At 57.4% G+C, this 19656-nt stretch overlaps 1 protein-coding gene across 2 annotated transcripts in view; it reads right to left on the bottom strand.

Moving 5' to 3' along the window:
* Positions 1–19656, bottom strand: part of CTBP2 (C-terminal binding protein 2) — a 56515-nt gene that overhangs the window by 4707 nt on the left and 32152 nt on the right. For both annotated transcript variants that reach the window (XM_036734597.1, XM_036734596.1), the window contains 6 exons: positions 7366–7520; positions 5036–5180; positions 3749–3955; positions 1956–2170; positions 1749–1879; positions 276–403 (listed from right to left, as the gene is read on the bottom strand). In XM_036734597.1, coding sequence (XP_036590492.1) covers positions 276–403; positions 1749–1879; positions 1956–2170; positions 3749–3955; positions 5036–5180; positions 7366–7520 — 981 coding nt within the window. The remainder of the gene's footprint in view (positions 1–275; positions 404–1748; positions 1880–1955; positions 2171–3748; positions 3956–5035; positions 5181–7365; positions 7521–19656) is intronic.

Raw genomic sequence — 19656 nt, 5'->3', positions numbered from 1 at the left:
AAGAGAATGGAGACAGCTGACAGACTGGTGCCAGGCCCTTCTGTATGGAGAGTTCCCTCTCTCTGGTTATTTATTTGGGGGTGGGGTTCAGATAGGGGTCTGGAGCTCCGACCCCGAAACAAAGTCCCACCTGAGAGACTCAATGATAACTCCGTGTAAACCAAACCTGACAAAGAGGTGGGAGCGGAGGAGCTCCAGCCCATCGCTGTAGGGAACCAGACCGAGTGCCCTGCCCAGCTTTGCCCAGCCCCCTGGCACCTGGGCCAGACTCCTACCTGTGATTGCTCGGCGAATTTCCGTCGCGGCTGCCTCCCTCATCTCCAGTGATGCCTGCTCACTATACCAAGCCGTGTGCGGCGTACAAATTAAATTTGGTGCGTCTTTCAGTGGGCCCTGAGCAAAACTATGGAAATGGGGGAAGAAGGCAGAATGTGTTAATAGGAAAAGCGAGCAGCCAAGTTCACATCTCTTGTGACCCCCCTAGTGCCAGTGGTTCCCCAGGGGCCGTGGGGCAGGCAGCCCCCTCCCACTGCTCTCCATCAGGGCTGCATTTTCTCCACATCCAGCCTGTGGGGCAGGGAGTTCACTCAGGACAGCTGCCACTTTACAGACGGAGTGTGTCTGAAGGCAGAGGGCTGGCCTCAGCGTCAGAATCGCCTGGGCTGAAGGCCTTCCTCTGACACACACCAGCTACAAGGTCCCAGCCACACAACCCTGCGGTCAAGTGAGAGAGGCCCATCCAACAAAAACCAGGGGTCTGGCATCACGACAACTGGAGGATGTGACCTTCTGCCATGATTAGAAGCGGCCTTTCCTGGCCCCCCTGGCATCCGCCCCTAGATGATCTTATGCACCCTACATGCGAGCATGTGGTTTCCCCTGGTTATCTGAGCAGTCAGCGAGTACGTGTAAAACAGCGAGAGGGCATGGATGTAACACTAAGTCTAAGGCAGCTGGGGCGGTGGGGGGCGGACCTGGGGTGGGGGTTCCCAGACAGGGTGATGCTGGAGCTTGAAGGGAGAGAGTGGGTCATGTGTCAGGAGGGGCGCTGGGGTGTCATGAGAACAAAGAGGAGGCAGTCTGTCCACTCTGCAGAAGGTGGCACGGGGCATGATGGCCAGCGAGGCGGACGAGGGGGTGGAGACCATCACAGGAAGGGCTTTAAAAGCTCAGGAGGTGCCACTGGAGCAGGGAGGGCCGTGGTCGGACCCCCCTCATCCTCTGGACCTGCCTGGGGGGAGACTGGGGACAGCTGAGGGAGAGGGAACGAAGGTGTGTGATAAGGGGAGGGCTGGGTCAGGGGTGACGTGAGGGCAGAAATGGGGAGACATGGCGGCAGACTGGACAGAGGAGGCAAGGAGCCCAGGAAGCTGCCAAGCCTTCTGCCTCGGGCAGAAAAAGGAGCATGTCCTGTTTTGACACGCGGCTTTGAGGATGTCTCTGGGACAGCTGCTTCAGACTGTCCAGCAGGCACAGCATGGCTACAGGGAAGCTTGGGGGAGAGGCTGGAGCCGGACATTAAATCCATGGGTGCTCCTGAGAAGGTACCTAGGACGGGACCTTAGCGAGCCCCCACCGTGCCATCCAGAGCATCCAGCAAGCGCGTTGGCCTTGGGTCGATTAAACGAGAGCTGAGTCAGCTGGGTGAGGGATGCCCGGGTCAGAAGGGGCAGGGGAGGCCCAGGGGGAGCTGGGAATCTCCTCCCGGGCAGGTGGGGACTGTCGCCACCCCCCTTAGCGGGACTTACCTAAAAGGTTCTGATTCATGCACGTCTAGTGCTGCCCCTCGTATCCTGCCCTCTTTGAGGGCCTGGGCCAGGGCCTTCTCGTCCACCAGCCCACCGCGGGCCGCATTCACCAGGAAGGCGCCTTGTCTCATCTGAGGGGGAGGAAAGAGGAGTGTGAAAGCCTGCCCGCGGGCCAGCCTAGGGGCCGGGCCGGGGACCCCTCCTCACCTGCTTGATGGTGAAGTCATTTATCAGATGGTGATTGTGTTCGTTGAGGTTACAGTGCAGAGACACACAGTCGCTCTGGTAGAGCAGGTCCTGGAGGGTGTAGATCCGCTGGACGCCCAAGGACCTCTCAATGCCGTCCTGCAAGTACGGGTCGTAGAATATGACACCGAAGCCAAAGGCCTTGGCTCGGACGGCGACGGCCTGCCCGGTGCGACCTGTGGGGACACAAAGGGTGTGCAGGAGCCCCTCCCCGCAGCCTGAACCCTGCCCCCCCAGCCCCCCGGTGGGTCCTCCCACCCCCTGCCCACTCCTCCAAGTCATCTGCCTTGTGCCACCTGCCACGATGACAAGGACGTGAACAGGTTCCTGCCCTGCCCCCCTCAAAAATGGGAGAACACCCCTCCCCTGTCTTCCTGGGGGTGGCGTGAACTCCTCTGCAGCCAAATCTGGGCCCGCCCCCTGACCACCCACGGGAGGTGACATGGGTGGTCAGAAGGACAACTTGCTTCTGTTAAGAGCCAACCCCCTGAGCCCCCCGGCTTGTGGTTCCCCATGTCACCCTCGCTCATCTCTCCAGTAACCCCAGGAGAAGGCTGGAGCGTGGCTTCTGGGACGCTATCTTGACCTAGGAGTCCCCGTGCTGGCAGGCTGCCATGAAGATGAGCGTGGAGAGCCTGGAAACCCGCCAGCGCAGGGGCCACATCTCTGAACAACCAGTACCCCTGCAGGGGCCAGGCTGGCGAAGCACAGATCCAAACGAGATGCGCAGACAACACGGGCATCGATAACTCTAAGTAAAATTGGATTTCTTTTTTCTGCCCAACATTCTATAAAAAGAAGGCACTGAGCTGGACAGGGAGGAAGCTTCCTTGCTCTAATTCTCTGATCTTGGTTGTGACCTTGGGCAAGTCCCTAACCTGGCCTGGCCTCAGTTTCCCAGTCTGTAAGAAGACGAGGGTGGACAAGGCAGAGCCCGAGGTCCCTTCTGGCTCAATTCTCTAAAATCTGTGTCCTTAACTAGGAGACACGAATGCTCCACAACAACCCCACGGCCAGCGGCCTCTGTCCTCTCCCCTCTTACACGCAGGGGACGTTTTCCTTCCTTCTAAACGCGTCACCCACAGCTTTGATCCACCAGCTTCCAAAGGCATCGATCAAATAAACAACTCACGGGATCGTAGACTGAGGGCCAACCCTTCTACTTTACAGATGGAGAAACTGAGGCTTAGAGGCAAAAATATTTGTCTAAAGTTGTCCCAAGAGGCAGAGCTGGGGATCTGAACCCAGGTCCTCTCACAGGGAGGGGGCGGGGGGCAGCTGACCCACCCCAACAGCAACAGGTGGGAGGCAGGGAGATTCGAGTTCTAATCTCACCCCAGACAGCTGCTAGCTGAATGATCATGAGGCAAGTTCCAGCTCCCTGGGCCTCATCTGTAAAGTGGAGGTGTCTGGGATGGGGGACCCTGAGGTCCCTTCTGGCTCCACGATCTCATGACCTGCGTATGTGATTTGGCTTGGATTTTGAAGCCATTTTACCGTGTTTCTCACGTTCGCTCACTGCTCACTTAACGGCTATTTCTTCACACGTTCACCTCCTTCCCTCCTCCCTCCCTCCTTTCCTTCCTTGCTGTTTCTCCCACGTAGGAGGTAGGGTCCCTTCCAACAGCTACAACAAGCTCTCCTTAAATGCATCTTACCCATGGAAATTCAGCAAACATCTATTAGGCACCAACTGCATGCGATGCCCTCGGCCAGGTGCCGGGTGGAGACGGGGACCCATGGCCCGTACGTACCAAAGCCGATGAGGCCGAGCGTCTCCCCGCGGATGCGTGCCGCCCCTGAGGCCACTTCGCGGATCTGCTCCACGCTCTGGACCCGCGTGCCCTCCCGCAGGGCCTGGTACAGCCAGGTGTTTCGCCGGTAGAGGTTGAGAATGTGGCAGATGGTAGAGTCGGCTGTCTCTTCCACGGCTGCCGAGGGGATGTTACACACAGCAATCCCTGCGAGAGGAGAGATGAGGAAGGTGAAGCTGGGACAGCTGGAGCGGCTCCACACTGGGCCTTTATGTGAGGTCCTCATCTCCCACATCCACGTCTTTGTGCAGGCTGCCCCCATGCCTACAGCGTTCACTCTGCTCACCCCAGACTGCGTCAGGATTCAAACTGAGCTCTTCTTCCTGCCTCCACAAAGATGCAGGAGAGGCAGCTGTCCCAATACCCTCCCACTGTGGGGAAGTGAGCCTGGGTTCTAGGAGGTGGTGTGAGCCCAGCCCAATTCTGGGTGTGAGTGAGCGGGTCAATTATTCAGCCTCAGCAGCTACGGCAGGAGGGAGGCAAGACCCCTTCCAACCACGCTGCATATCCTGGTCTTAATGAGATGCTTTGCTGCTTTTTCAAGTCCCCATCCCTCTGTGGCCTCAATCTCTTTTGTTAAATGAGGCGGTTGGGCCTCGAAGGTCCTTCCTAGCTCTGAGTCTATGACTGACCCACCCGAGGAGGTTGATGCCCTCTGAATTGGGGGAAGGAGGGGAGGGTCTGCTTTGGAAGCCTTTCCTTGAGTCTGAGGCTGGATCTGAACTCGGGTCTTCCCGACTCCAGGTCCATCACCGGCTGTCTGTCTGACACTGACCAAGCCCACCAAGGTTTGGTTAGCTCTCTCCTCACCCGCCTCACCTCTGCCCACAAGAGAGGCGCTGTTGTCATCCCCATATCAGAAGAAGGCCATGGCCTTAATGGGGTCCCTTGGGAGGTGACCGTCCTGAAGGGGCGAGATGCCGCCCCACCTTCCCTCATTGAAAGGTGCGGAGACACTAAAAAATCTGCTGATGCTGGAGAACAGAAAGGGAAACTGAGGCCGGGGAGCAGGGGGTCCCTGATAGGCCCCCAGACCTTGCTTTGGAAGGGACATGACTGCCTGTATCATCAGGAGGAGGTGGGGGCCAGCCCAGAACAGAACGGCCCCCTATAGCACTCTGGGTTCCTTCCTGTAGGTCTCCCTCCTCTGTAACCGGGACAACGGGTCCACCCTGGCTGTGCGCGGCGCCCATCCCCAGGCCCAGCAGAAAACCCGCCATCACGCACCCAGCTCTCCTGCCGCCTTGATGTCGATGTTATCGTAGCCGCTCCCTATGCGCACGATGACCCGCAAGGCCTTGAACTTCTCCAGGTCCTCCCGTGTGAGGGTGATCGTGTGGTACATCATGGCTCCGACGGCCTCGTTTAATACCTGACCAAGAAGAGCAAGATCCCCGTGACAGCGGTGGGGATCATGGGGAGAAACTGCCCCCCTCCCACGCGCAGGCTGCCCGGTCCAGTGGGGAAGGTCATGTCAGTCATATGGGACCACATGAGGCCCAGCCGGGAGAGGCTAGGGCTCTGGGTTCAAATCCACCTAGCCAGGAAGGGTTTTCCATCCTGTCTTTGGGGTCCTGTCCAAATGCTGGGTGGACCTAGAGCTAATGCACTCCGGCCAAAGTTTGTCGTGGGACCTGAGCCTTGTTCCCCAAGTACTTTCCCCCTAAACAAGCACCCGATCCCATGAGAGGCAGAGGAAGACCCCACCTCAAGTGAATCACCACCCCCAATAACTAAAAAAACAGGGGTGGGGTGACAGCAGCCCCCTCCCTGGACGAAGGGGAGGCTCCAAGAGCAGAGGATTGTTCCGTTCTTGTCTCCAGACTCCCCAGAGCCCAGAACGGGGCTAGATGGGGTCACAGGGTGTCTCTGAGCTGTTGGGTATTACGCAAATGTTAGTTATTGTCATTAAAAGCAAGGTGCCCCTGAGGCACCAGCCTGGAGGTCAGTCCGGATGCCCAGGGGATTAATGGCCAAATAGTCCCTTCAAATGGGGGGAGCAGTGATGTGGCCAACAGCTCCAGACAAAAGGCACACGTTTTTGCTGGAATGACCACGGACAGGGGCTGGCTCTAGAATTTCATTGGTACTCCAATGCCCCGGGGCAAGCTCCCTCCACTGAGGCACGGACATGTTCTAAGCCTTGGCCAGGGTCACGCAGCCAGCATGAGGCAGACCTCGGTGACCACCTGGTGTAACCCCTCCACCCTTGTCTCCAAGAAGGGAAGACCCTGCTCAAGTTCACCCAGGAAGGAAGCGGAAGCCTGAGGCAAAGCCTTCGTACCCAGCTCCGGCCTTCTCCACTAAAGTCCTTTTCTTGGCCCACTCCTCAGGAGGGACCCGGAGGAATCTGGAGCACGGATGCAGCCCTGCCCTCTTGCTCCAGGAGGGCAGGACCCCCAGCTCTGCCCCAGCCAAGCCCAGGGTCCTTTACTGAACAGCGGCCCCACCAGGGCACCCAGGCTAATAGGGAGTCCTTAGGAAAGGGACCAGGGAGCGGAGGGGAGGGCATGGGCTGGGGAGAGCCTCAAACCCTGGAAGGAAGAGATGTTCTCCATGGCAGCCGTCCTTCCAGAGAAATATGCCCACAGGATGCTGAGACCTGGGCAGAGTCCCAGCGGTTGCTGGGAGAGGCTGACCCACTGACTGACTGACCATATCAGTCATGTCTGGCCTCTGACCCACCCCCCAGCTTAGTGTCTGTGGTCAAGTCAAGGGGGTGCCCAGTGAGCCTGGACCAGGCAGCATGACCTGGACCTTGGCTGTCTCATCTGTAAAAGGTGGGGGCAGATCTGACAGTCCCTTCCGGCCCTTAGCGCACATCCCTAAATCCTGAGCCTGGGGAGGTGGTCACTGGACAGCTCCCCCTCCTCCCTCCAACCTGGGTGAGATCACAGGACTGGACCTGGGTTTGGGAGTGGGCTCAGACCAACCCTCATTTCACAGATGAGTAAAACTGAGGCTGAGAGAGGTACAGTGGCTTGGCCAAGGTTAGTACTGGTAGTGACCTCAAATCCGGCTGTGCCACACCGCAGCGTCTTAGTACCAGAGGCCTGGGGCCGGACAGCCTGGGGACTTGAAGGCCATTTGGCCAAGGCCCAGGGAGGGTGGGCGGCTTCCTTGTAATGGTAACACAGGTCACTGCTGCCTTTGGGTGCAGGTCCTCTGCTTCCAGGTACTCCTCTTAACACTGGCCCATCCTACCCCTTCAGGGCAGAAGATGGGAACTGTGGAGTGCTGGAATCCAGGATCCCAAGGGTGGCGTGTCACGCACACATGCCCCCTTCCTGCCCCCCTGGAGGTGTGCAGCCGAAGTGACCCAGGGCAGGTCGGCCCCCAGGGTGGCAGGGATACTGCTGCCCAGAGGACCCAGGGCCGGGCTCCCAGGGGGAGGAGGGTGGCAGGGACACTGTTGTGTGCTGGGCTTGTTTGCTTTGTCAGTGAGAGAGAGAGACAGAGAGGAGGGGGGATGAGGCGGGGGAGGGGGGGGAGGGACAGACAGACAGGGACAGGCAGATGGACTGCGGGCAGGTGGGTGAACATCTGTGGCCACTCACCTTCTCGTGGATCTCCTGAGTTGATTGTGCATCACAAAATGCTACTGTGGCTAAGTCCTTCAGGATGGGCATCTCCACGGTACAGTCGCGCCCGTCCAGCAGGGCCACCAGGGGTCGGGGGTGCAGGGGGCCATTCATGATTTGGGGGCGGATACCTGCAAGGAGCACAAGAGGCCAGACATGAGAGAGGGTGGGCACCTGGGGAGAGGCCCAGGATCCTTCCCAGAAGGCCAGGAGGGGCAGCACAGAGGCCTGGCTTTGAAGCCAGCTCCGCCCCTCTGCCTCTCTGGGCATCAGTCTGGAGTCTCTGTGTCTCTGCTTCTGTGAGGGGTATTATCACCATCATGCAGACACTACCATGGCCACTGAACAGATGAGGAAACCATGGCTCACTAGGTCACCCAGCTAAACGAAAGTCAGAGGCAGGACCGGAACCTAGGGCCTGCTGCTTCGCCCTCCTATTTGTAGCAGCCCCATTCCCAGCCCCATTCACTGAATGCAACACCCCATAAGGTGGAGATAGATGAGGGAAACTTGTGAACCCTTAGCCCCAAGTTCCAGAAAAGCCTGGGATGTGAGGTGGTTCCTGGAGGGGAGGGGGAGATTCAGAGTGTGGGAATACAGGCTTGGACCCGGTGCCTCAGTTTCCCCAAGTATAAGATGAGTTAGGTGCTCTAAATTCTGTGGCCCCTGAATGCAATACTCTGAACAAACTCCCTGGAGATGACCCAAGGAAAGAAATGGCAAACATCCCATGATTTGGAGCGGAGACGGACGTCCCAGCTCTGCTACCAAGGATCCGTGTGGCACGGGGCAAGGCACCTGGCCTGCGCCCCTCTGAGACTTGGTTTGTTCATTTGTCAGAAAAGGTTATACTAGATAAATTCTAGCTCTCACCCAGTTAAACCCCTTTACAAACGAAGAAACATGTGTGTGTGCATGTGTGTGTGTGTGAGACATTGTCTACTTAGCAGCCCAGACATGGGAAACTTCTGAGAGCACAGCTGTGAGCAGGTGACCATGGCAGGAGGCCCCATCCCCACGCCACAGAGGGCCCTGCTCAGGTGGACCGCCACCTTGGAGCCCGGCCCCCCTCTGCTGCCCCGGGTGGATCTGGTCCCTTCTAGCTCTGGTACCTCCTGGGCAAATGGAGCTGAGACGTGATCAGTGTTTCGGAGCTTGGGAAATTCACCGGGCAGTCAGCTACTGTGCAAGGTTTGGGGGTGGCACAGAGGCTCTCAGGGTGCTGGTGTGGCCAGACTGTCCGCACCCTCTCTGTGCCAGGAAGCCCCCCGGCCCCACACCTCTGCCATGACCAGCTGGGCCTCGAGAAAAGAGGAGCCCTGGATGGAGCCCACCTGGGCAGGCCATTCCAATTATTTCTGAGATCCCCGGGGAGCCCCTTACTTAAGGAGTCCCAGATGTCCAACAAAATGCCTGGAGTCCATAACTCTGGAGCTATTGGGGTTTCAGATTTTAAGAGGAAGAATCCCATTTGCCGAAGCTGTGGGCCCCCTCCAGTGGGCAGGGCTGTCACGGCATTTCCGCCGTCCCCCGTATGGGCTGAGATGACAAGATTTCCTGGCTGGGGAGACCACACATGTAGAGAGCATCTGAGGTGGTGCGGTGTGTACACATTCTCAGTGACTGCTCTGGGGAAGCCTCCATCTAGAGGGACAGCTTGGCCCCCTGAGGCCGGGCCACATGTGTGGCCAGGCAGCACCTGAGGTCTCTCCTCTGACTGAGATGCTCCCAACTGCTAGAAAACTATTTCCTCCTCCAAAAAACCCACTTCTCTCTGGACTCGAACAGCATGCAAGACTGCTATGGGCCAGAATTAGCGAATACATAGAAAACAAAATGAAACGTGAAGCAAACAAGCTTGGGGACTGGCAGCCGGGTGTCCGAGGCTTCCGCCAGGGAAGGGGGAACCCCGGGGGACCTCAAGCCCCTGCCCTTCCCTGGGGCTCAGACCTACAAGGAGGGGGCAGAGCAGACAGCCTCAAACACTTCTTTCAGCCTGGACCCAGGGGATTCACTTGTCCAGACCAGGCCCAAGATGAACGTTTTCTGAAGAAGACTGTGGCCAGTGGGACTGCTGGCCACAGCTAACTGAGTGCATCCCACGCAGGGCAGTGCCCACCCTGCCAGGAGGGGTGTGATGCCAAGCCCGCCCAGCTGCCGAGGACGTCAGAGAGATCCTCAAATGGTGTCTAAGGGAAGTGTTTGGAATGGAGCTCTGGAGATAAGGATGCCTGCCCCAGACAAGCAGGGAAGGAAGGGGGTTGGACCAGACAGAAATTCCCAGACAGGAGCTAAGGGAGGCCAGGCTGCTGGGGTCAGATACAGAGCTCCAGGACCCCAGTGCCGCTCTGGCTGCGTGTACGGAGGACGTTCCAGTCTGTCACCTGCTTAAAAGGGAGGGGCCATTAGCCCAGCCTCTGAGGATTCACCTCAGAGGATCAAAAAACAGGCTGGGGAAGATTCTTAGAATGTGAAATTCTGGAGTCAGGAGGAACCTGGAACATAGAACCCAGAAGGCCAGGGAGCTAGAAGGGACCTCAGAACACAGAACCAAAGACATCAGGACTGAAAGCAACCTTAGTCCATTCCCCAAGTTTATCAATGGGGAAACTGAAGACAAGAAGGGAATGACTTCTCCAAGGTGTGGCCTTTCTCAATCGCTATAGATGGTGCCCCGGTCCGAGACCCTACAACCTCCCCAAAGGCATGCTGGGAACTTCCCGCCACCACCACAAACTGGGTGACGTGACTCCTGCATGTGGGAAGGGGACAGGGGCAGCTAAAAGCCAGCCCACGCTCAAGATGAAGATGATCCCAAGGCCATGAGGGGCCCCTGGGAGCTCTGCTGTAACCTTCATCCACCCAGCCATGGCCATGGTTCCAACCCAGAACAGAAGGCAGATGACATCAAACAATCATGGTGATGCGAGATGGTCACCTTTTGTTCTCCTGTTTCCTAGGACCACTGCCGCCTGCACCAGGATCACGGTCTAAAATGAAGACACAGGGGCACATTGGGACCATGGGTAGCGGGAAGCGCCCAGAGTCAGGGCTGCAACCTTGCTGGATTCACCTGCACCTGTGGCCAGCAGGCTCCTAACAGGAGCCCTGCCCTGATTGACTAGCCGCGACCAGCCACACCTCCCAGCATCCTGGACACCAGGAGACCTCAGCCAGTGGCCTGGGACGAGCCCCTTGGTGTGTGCAGCCAAGAGCCCCGGAGCCCCAGCCCATCCCGCTTCCTGGAGCGAGCGGCCGGCAGGGGCAGTGCGAGCCGGTGGATGGACAGCCTGCTTTTGTTCCCTGCCTGGTCCATACACAGAGCCCTTGTCCCCCTTCCCCTGGCTCCTCCCCTCTGCCCTTGAGTTTTATCAAATTCCAATGATGGCCCTGCCAAGAGAGCTGGGGAAGCTTCCCAGGCAGCCTGGTGGTCTTTGTGCAGCCACCGGCCAGCCAGGGCGAGCTCCCTGGGAACCAAAGCAGGGCAGCTGCTTGGCTGACCCTCTGACATCTCACTGGCCTCCGACATGCCTCTGCCAGCCGGCCCACCGTGATCCCTGGGAAGGCGGCACAGGGCATCCTCCAAGGACAGGCCGAGGCCAGCCATCAGTCAGACCGAACCCTTCCCACGGTGTTACAAGAAAGTGCATGCTTTAGGAGACGCTCCCTGCCCGGGGAATGCTGCCTCCACATTCCTGCCACATGGGAGCAGAGGGGGAGAGCAGGGAGGGGGTGGGGGAAGCAAGGACTGGGTAGAATAGTACCACCTTCCCCTGGGTGGGTGTTGCTGTTGCTGCTGCTGGGACCAGCCCCGTGCGGCTGGGGGACCGTCAGGCGCTGAGTCCTGCAGGGGCCGACCACAGCTGCGTCACCTCCGGACAGATGTCTCTTTGAACATGCAGACAAATAAAAAGCTTTTGTCCTAAGCCCCAGAAGAAGGGGCGGGTGCGGAGTTAGGGCCGGCCGATGTTGCTCCCAGACTGTGCTCGAGCTGGTTAGCTCATCGCGGACTTTGCTGAGCCTGGCTGCGCTTGAGCTTGAGCAGGGAGGCTCCGTCTCCCCTCCGGCTGCATCTGGGCCCGTCCACGGTTTCTTGTTGCCTAGAAATCCCGGCGGCTCCTGGCCTCTCTCCGCTGAGGGAGCCTCCCCCACTTTGGGCTCTCCGGAAGTCTGGAGGAAGCCAACGGTCCGGCTGCTCCCTACATCAGGGGTGAGCCAGGGTGGGGGGCCTGGCCGCGGCAAGGAGGCTCCCTGGAAAGCTGGGGCACTTTCACCGGTGGCCCCGGAGGAGGCGCGCTGACCTTGCTTTGACCAGTGCCCAGTCTCAGGCGGGAGCAGGAAGTGCGGGGTGGGGGGGGAGGGGAGGAAGGAAGGGGGAGTAGCCAGCCATGCCCAGTTGTTCTGAGAGGGCAGACTTGCTCATGTCTCTGCTGAGGGAGCCGGTCGATCCCAGCCCCAGACCAGGGATTGTGGGTGTCCTATAGAAAAGGGAGCTTCGGAGCCCCCGGTGGGACCAGGAGTTTGCAAGGCCCCTCCCTCACAAGGACTGGGGTGGGGGTCAGTTAATGGAAAGTAGAAGTAATTACTCCCAGTATAAGGGTGAAGAGACTGAGGCTGGGGGCTGGGCTGAGGCTTGCCTGCGGTCACACACTGGGGTCCAAGCCCTGAGTCCTAACTGTGTGACCCTGGGCCAGTCATCCGGCCCTACTTCCTCATCTGTTGCGATGGAACGGCCCTTTCCGCTCCAGGTCCTAGAATCGAGGCCCCCAGGTCCGGATGCCCCCAACATCGATCAGTAATTGGGCATTTATAAATTAAACTCTTGCTAGGGGTGGGGGTTCTGCGTCCTCAGAGCAGCCCCCTCCCCTCCGTGCGGGCTTGGCCTGGAGCACCTGGCTCCATACAGAGAACCCACCCACCGGCCGGCCTGACACGATCGACTCCCCCCACCAAGGCCGATGAGGCCAACTCTGGGCCGGGGGACACAAATGACGGATTAAGAGCGGTCATCCGCTCCTGGCCTGGCCTGGTGGGAGGGAGATGTCAGGGCTGGCCACGGACACGGTCAGAATCATCATCGAAGGAAGAGGACGCCCAAAGCCTTTGCTGGGGCCGATCCTGCCCCTTGGACGGGAGTCACCGAGACACCTCGGCCCCAGCTCGTGCCTAGTTACTGGCTGGTGAAGCACACCCTTCTCTCATCTGGGTAAAGGCTATTTGTTGAGATAAGCTTATCACCTTGGGATTCGATCCCTGGGCCAGGGGAGGAAGGAGGGGACAGTGGCACCGGGCACCAGCGAGCGCTCACCTAAGGAGAGTCCCAGAGAATCCCCCTTGTCTCCAAACGTTTCCTAGCCACTCACTGCCTCCATGGTGGCCACGCAGGGCCCCTCAGCCGGGCTGGTCCCTGGGCCCTCTGAGTCCCAGCACCTGAGGATGGACAGGCCAGCTAAAAGCCCCCAGTTCAGCGACCACTCCTCCTTCCAAAGCTTTCAAGGCTCCCCACTGCATGAATGGAGCCCAAATCCTTGCCTTGACATTCAGGGCACCACTCTGGACCTCCGGGGATTCTGGGAAGCAGGTTTGACTCTGAGACGGGTCACAGGCGTCTCTCTGAACAAATGTTGACCTGGTACTGGCATAGTGTGTGTGTGTGCGTGCGTGCGTGTGTGTGTGTCTGTGCTCCTCAGATGCTTATGAGCCACGTGGCCCTGGGTCACTCCATGTCTTGGATCTTGAGGCTCTGCCATCGTCCATATAATGGGAGACACAGTAACTGTGGTTCCTGCCTCCCAGGGCCATGGTGGGGAGTCTTCAGAGACGATGTCGTCTTCAGAGATGATGTAGGCGGACCAAAGAGTCCACTGCCCCTGGAATGGTGGCGGGCATCATTGTTAGCTGCGATGAGGCAGCAGTGGCCTGGCCGGCCCTTCCAGGGTAGCCCTGCTATGTGATGGCGGAGATAGGAAAGGGGCTTCCTACCAGCTGGCTCATCCCATCTCTTCACTGCTGTCGCTTCCTGCTACAGGCGTCTTCTTGTGGCAGCCAGACACCGATGACCAGGAGACTAGTCTTTTCAGTAACTCTTGTGACTTAACGGGACAGGAGGCGCCCGATCGCAGCTCCAGGCACGGAGGAGAAGCCCATGCATCAGGCTCCCTGTTCTGCCCTTGGCCCCATTCCCCAGAAGAAGGGCTTCAGGGGAGGGAGGTCCCTGAGATCGAGAGTGAAGGGTGATGGCAGAGAGAGGAGGACAGACTGCAGAGACAGAGCAGAACCAGGGAGAGACAGGATCAGGCCTCGTGGAGTGTCTGTGGAAAGACCAACCACCACTTCTGAAAACAGAATGCTGAGAAAGCCGGCGGGGCGCTGAAGGAAGAAGGGATGGAAGGCACCCGGCGGGGCGCCGAAGGAAGAAGGGATGGAAGGCACCCAGCGGGGCGCCGAAGGAAGAAGGGATGGAAGGCACCCGGTGGGGCACCGAAGGAAGAAGGGATGGAAGCCACTTCCCTGAGTCTTCTGCAGGGGATCTATGGAACGCACCTCACAGCGTTGGAGGGCTTCACTGAGTTTGTTTTCTCTTTTTCCTTTAAAAAAATTAATGTTGTTATAATGGATGGCTATGGGGGAGGGGGAGGGAAAATACGGGGGCGGGGCAGAATCTATTAATATAAACAATTATGTAGAAAAAACACTTCCTGACAGCGAGGCAAAGTTCCCACGCCCAGGAAATGACTGAGCGTCTCTGGCGGGATAAGGAAGAATAAACCCAACTGAAGTACAGACAGTAGCAGGAGAAATCCTCCAAGGACACTTTGTTTGCTGACTCTCCATCGCTCCCATCGATTAACGTTGCAGACTGTCGATGCGGGTCCGCGCCGGACGCTGCCAGACCACGAGGTGGTGGGACCATCTAGTCGATCCCAGTTCCACAGGATTTTTCTCCAGGAAGCCTCCCTGGGTTCTGTGTCTCATGCCCCTCCCCAACCTCACAGAGAATGCTTTCTTCTGCACCTCTTGGCTACACACCTCGATCTGCCCAGGAATCACCAGGGTGAGGAAATTCTTTCTCCCAGAACCCCAAGGGGACCTGTTCTACCAGAATAGTCTGAGGGCATTGCCTGGGGCATTGAGGACTTTCCTAGGGCAGTCTAATCAGAGCACATCTTTTCTCTGCATCCTCCAATGCAGCTCCCAAGTGGGCAGGGGCTGTCCCTGCACCTCAGAGCAGGAAAGACTTCTGAGAAAGCCAGGACGCAGACCTGGAGGGAGGGGAAGGAGCTCGCTTGCCCACGGCCACAGAGGTTGAAGGAACAGAGCCAGGATTTTCCCCTAGCCCACTGGACACCACGACTGGCTTTGTCTTCCGCTGCACCTTGAGGTCATAGGGTCTGACCAATAGCTCCTCTTCCCCTTTTGCCCCAACCCGCTCCAACAAACATACATCAGGTTGGGAAATGAGGAAGTGAAACCAAAGCCCAGCCCTCAACCCCAACGTTGTCATCCCCCCCTTTGCCCCCAGCAAAGATCCGTACCCAATGCTGAGCTCTGATGCTCGAGGAAGGGTTATCCAAGCCTCTCCTCCCCCAGCAGCGCCCCTTAAAATGCCTAAGCTTTCCTGCTTAGCTCTCCCTTGGCACTCCCTTTCAGATCCAGGGTGGAGGCCTTCCCTCTGGCTCCTGGATGTCTTGATCTCATGCCCCTGCCTCCATGAAGCCTTCCTTGCAGTCCTCAAAGGCGACCAAGCCAGCCTGCTAATGGAGCCATGATGGGTGACCTCACGGGGGCCAGGGATGAGCAGAGAAGAGTGGGCCAAAATCAGCACTGCTGGAGACGTGGCCCACTGGGCACACACTGGGCTGACTGATAGAGCTCCACGGATGCTAGATTAGGTCTTGGACCAGCAAGAGATAAACCAAGAAAGATCCTACAAGGAAAGGAGGACAAGCCAGGCGCATTTCCCAGAAAAAGGCTTGGATGTGTAAGATGTTCATGGGCCCCACATACCATATGTCTATTTTCATGAGCCTTTAACATAATGGGCGAAAATATGTTCTGTGTTCCATAGTAGCAGCCACACATACAGAGCCAAACCTGGAGGAACCCAGTGTTCTACATGTCGCTGCCAATGCCCAGAATGAGAACTATAAGGAAGAATTTTTATACCTGGGACAAGGGTCACCACACTGTCACAATTAGGGAAGGGGGAGGAGATCATGGGGGAAGCCAGGGCAGGCAAAAAAGTCCCTTGGCCTGGCCCACTATCTCCTAGCCTCCCATGACAAGCCATGTTGTTGCCATGATGCTGAAGGCCTCCAAGGGTTAACGCCCTGTAAAATTGGTGCCCTGGAACAGAGCCCCAGCTGCCCTACCCTCGTTACACCTACGCCACTATCCCTTACCGGAGTCCACATCCTCAGACTTGTTCTCAATGTCTCACTCCCACCCCATAAGTCCAAGCAATCATCTCATTTTGTTGTTTCCGCTTCCAACATGTCTTCAACACATGCCTCCTCCTCTTTGCTCACAAAGCTATCACTCTGGGTCAGACCCTCATCACCTCTAACTTAGAATACTGGCCTCTGCCTCAACCTATTTCTCATTCATTTTTCCAAACCTACCCCAATGACCTTTGGCAAGCTCAGGTCTCCTCCACCTCCACCTCACCCCCATCACCTCCAGGACTATGTGGAAATCCCTCAAAGCTCTTCACGCCTTCTAGTGCTCTTCTGGTGGGCCAGAATGGTCCCTTTGCAGTGCCTCGTGCATGACCCTCCATCTCCCACCACCATGCCTTTGCTTTGGCTGTCCCTTATGCCTGAGGAAATGAATGCTGTCTCTTGAGGCACTGCCCAGTGCTGGAGCCTTCCCTTCTATGCCGGCCTCAGCCTTGTATCCAACTATACCTGTGCATGCTGTCTCCTTGGAGTGAGGCTAACTGGTGATGACAGTCAGCTTGTCTCCTACCAGATGGTTCAATATTTAGTGTCGTCCTGTCTCCACCCCCGCCCCCTGCCCGTGCCCATCTTGGCTTTTCCAGCCACCACGCACGGTTCCCTCCAAGGGTTCATCCTCACCTATACCTCATCCAATCAGACCCAGGTCTGGTGCCTGGCTGACCACAGGCTGCCCCTCAGCACCCCCAAAGCCTCCTGGAAGGGACCCACTATGGAGCTCCCAGGGCGGTGTCCTACGTTGTAAGCCTTGGGGGCGGTTCACTAGGGTATTTCTGAGTTTCTAAAAATGTGCCCATGGCAACAACAGAAGGGAATGTTTGCAAAAAATAAATGAAATAAAGATGAGGAAAGAGAATCAAAGATGCCAGAAGGAAGCTGGCAATGCCAGGAGTGGCCACCCCCTCGCCCCTCACCCCTCCCCCATCTTGGTGCTGGGTAGTGCAGACCTAGCGCCTCCCGTGGGACAAGCATACGTACGCATCGTACTCCATTCTGGCCTGCCCAGCGAATGGGGGTCAAGAACCTACAGGCCAGCCTAGGACTGAGGGACTGCCTGGCCCCAAGGGGATCAGGTCCCAAGGCAAGCTTGCTTCTCCTAGATAAGCAGAGAGGGGCTCAGATGGAGATCATTCAAGATTAAGCCCTGCGGATCCACAGTAACCTGCAGAAACCTCTGGACTTCCTCTCGCAAACCCCAACATGCACTTTGAGGATGCCCTTGGCAGCCGAGTGTTCTCGGGAATGTGAGTTCTAAAAGGAAACAGCCCCTTGAGAAGCCTCCACTCTCCTGGCCATCCCAAAGCCAACAGAGCGCCAAGGTCAAGACTGTCCCTGTGCAACGTCTCTAGAGCGGATGCCCAGCCCAAGGGAGTGTGGGTGCCGGTGTGCAGACCTCTCCTCCAGAGAACGAGAGCTTAAACCAGATAATCTCTATATCCCCTCCCAACTCCTGAATCTAGGAAGGATAATCCCACTCGGCAAACCCACGGATTTCAACCTTAAGCTTTGGACTAGAGGCAAAACCTGCCCCAAGCCTTTCCTAGAGAAATCACCCCACCTTCCATAGACCTAACACACTCAGATGAAGAGGCCTGCTCCCAACGTGACTGCCCACTTCAAAAGTCACTGGGAACGGACTTGAGCCCTGTATAGGAACTTGGCCTTGCAGTAATGAAAGTACAGATGATTCCAGGGAGACCCGGCAGTCACTGAAGCAAGAGAAGCTGGTTGTTCTCCCTCTAAGACCCTGAAATCAGGTCCCCAGACTAACGCCAGAGAGCCTTCTACAACGGTACGCTATGCAGAACAGCAGACCCCAGGACCCACGATCGGAGGAGATCATCAAGATCACACGATGGCACTGGTCTGTGCCAGGGTCACATGGGGCACTGGACCACACCAAGGTTACATGGTGGCCCCAGACTGGGCCAAGATTCCAGGACAGCCCCGAACTGTGCCAAGGTCACATGATGGCCCCAGACTGGGCCAAGGTTCCAGGACAGCCCTGGACCGTGCCAAGGTCACATGATGGCCCCAGACTGAGCCAAGGTTCCAAGACAGCCCCGAACCACGCCAAGGTCACAAGATGGACCCAGACTGGGCCAAGGTTACATGACGGGCTCTGGTCTATCACTGTTAAGAAACCAAAAGGAAAACAAAATGCCCCAAACACAAAAGGCACACCTCCCCTAAATCCGTGGAAAACACACCAATCATTAAGAAACAGAAGCAGCAACTCTCATCTTAATCAGTGTTTGACGTGGCTGTTAAGACCTCAGAAGCCTGTGGCCGTCGGGCTGGTTGGCTGGGCACAGGTGGGCCCCGCGGGCTGCCCAAGGATGCTCGATGGGGCCTTCAGGAGCAGCTGCTCCCCCATCACTTCCTCCCAGCGTTCGATGACTCTGCGATCCACGCAGGCTCCAAGCCCAGGGAGCCACGGCGCCCATCACCATGCCCCCCCTTTTTGGGAAGCCGTTATTATTTTTTTTTCTTCAAAGGATAAAATTCAAATGGGAAATACAGAAATGGAGATGTTTCTTAGGGTGAGGGTGGAGGCCAGAAGGGACAGGCCCAGGCTGAGGAGTCACAGTTGGAGGGCGGGTTGGTGACGATGCAGACCTTGGGATTTCATGGTTTGGAGGGCGAGCGGCCCTAGTGCTCCCCATCCCCCTGCCTTGGCATCCACCTGTGGGGGGCTCTCAGGCAGCGGTGACACGCATGCACGGACGTGCCCATTGGTGTTTGGCTGACAAGGAGACAACTTCCAAACGTGTGAGGCGGCATGATGGGGTGGGAAGTACAATGGTGAGAGTATGAAGAGGTGAGAGCTCAGGTTCCAGATTCCTCCATGCTCCGTGATGACGTCAGAACCTCATCTGTGAAATGGGGGTGCGCCACCTGCCATGCAGGGGAGCACTGTAAGGCAAACATTTGGCGAGCTCAAGATCTCCCCCGTCTTCGAGGAGCAGGAAAGTAAGCCCAGTGATGGGCTTACGCTGACAGACTGAAGTCTGGTCAGATCCAGGCCAAACGTCCATGAGGCTGCTGGCCATTCAGCCCAGGCTAGAGCTCATCTGCTGAGGAGAAGGCAGAAGCACAGACCGGCTTCCTGAGGACCTGGGTTCAAATCCGAGCTTGACCATCCTTACCTCTGTGACTGTGTGCAGGTTCTCTCTTTGGACTCACTGGTCTTTCTGGTTGCTTCCATCTTTGATCCTCTTCTTCTCTGATCACTTGCTGTGGCAGATGCATAAGCCTCCAAGCTGCTTGTCTTTCATCCTTCCTCCAAAAGATGGGGTGCTCCACTCCCCAAAGGTGCTGACTTGACCCCTGTTTGTCCCCATTTTTTTTGGCTTGGGGTCTCTAAGTTCCCCAGATGCTGACGAGAGGGACGCTGTATGAGGCAGAGAAGGCGGTCTCCCCGGAGCCAGGGGCCTCCCTTCTTGATTTCCCATGGGAAGACCTCTCGATCTTATCCGCATAAAGCTTCCTGGAGACATCCGGCGGACCCCAATTGTCCCGATTCCTGAATCTGGCGAGTCAAGGGTGGTTTAGAATTTCTCACTCACAACGGAGAGCAGAGCCTGGGAGCGCTCCCTCCTGATCCGGCGCAAACTCCCAGAAACCGGATCCGCAGGCTCATGTGTCCGCCCGCCGTTTATGTAACACACTGTTCCATTTCTATCTGGGAAACCTTTCCAGGAGAAAACTTTCAGCTGTGCACATGTCCCTGGGTCCAAGGCCGACCTGCCCTCTCAGCGGGAACGGCATTTACTGGCTGATTTTACGCTCTTCTGGCAACTCGGCAAAA

Source organism: Trichosurus vulpecula, chromosome 8, assembly GCF_011100635.1.
Source record: "Trichosurus vulpecula isolate mTriVul1 chromosome 8, mTriVul1.pri, whole genome shotgun sequence".
Classification (NCBI taxonomy): Eukaryota; Metazoa; Chordata; class Mammalia; order Diprotodontia; family Phalangeridae; genus Trichosurus; species Trichosurus vulpecula.
Note: the sequence above shows the minus strand (reverse complement) of the source record. Positions and strands in the feature narration are given on the sequence as shown.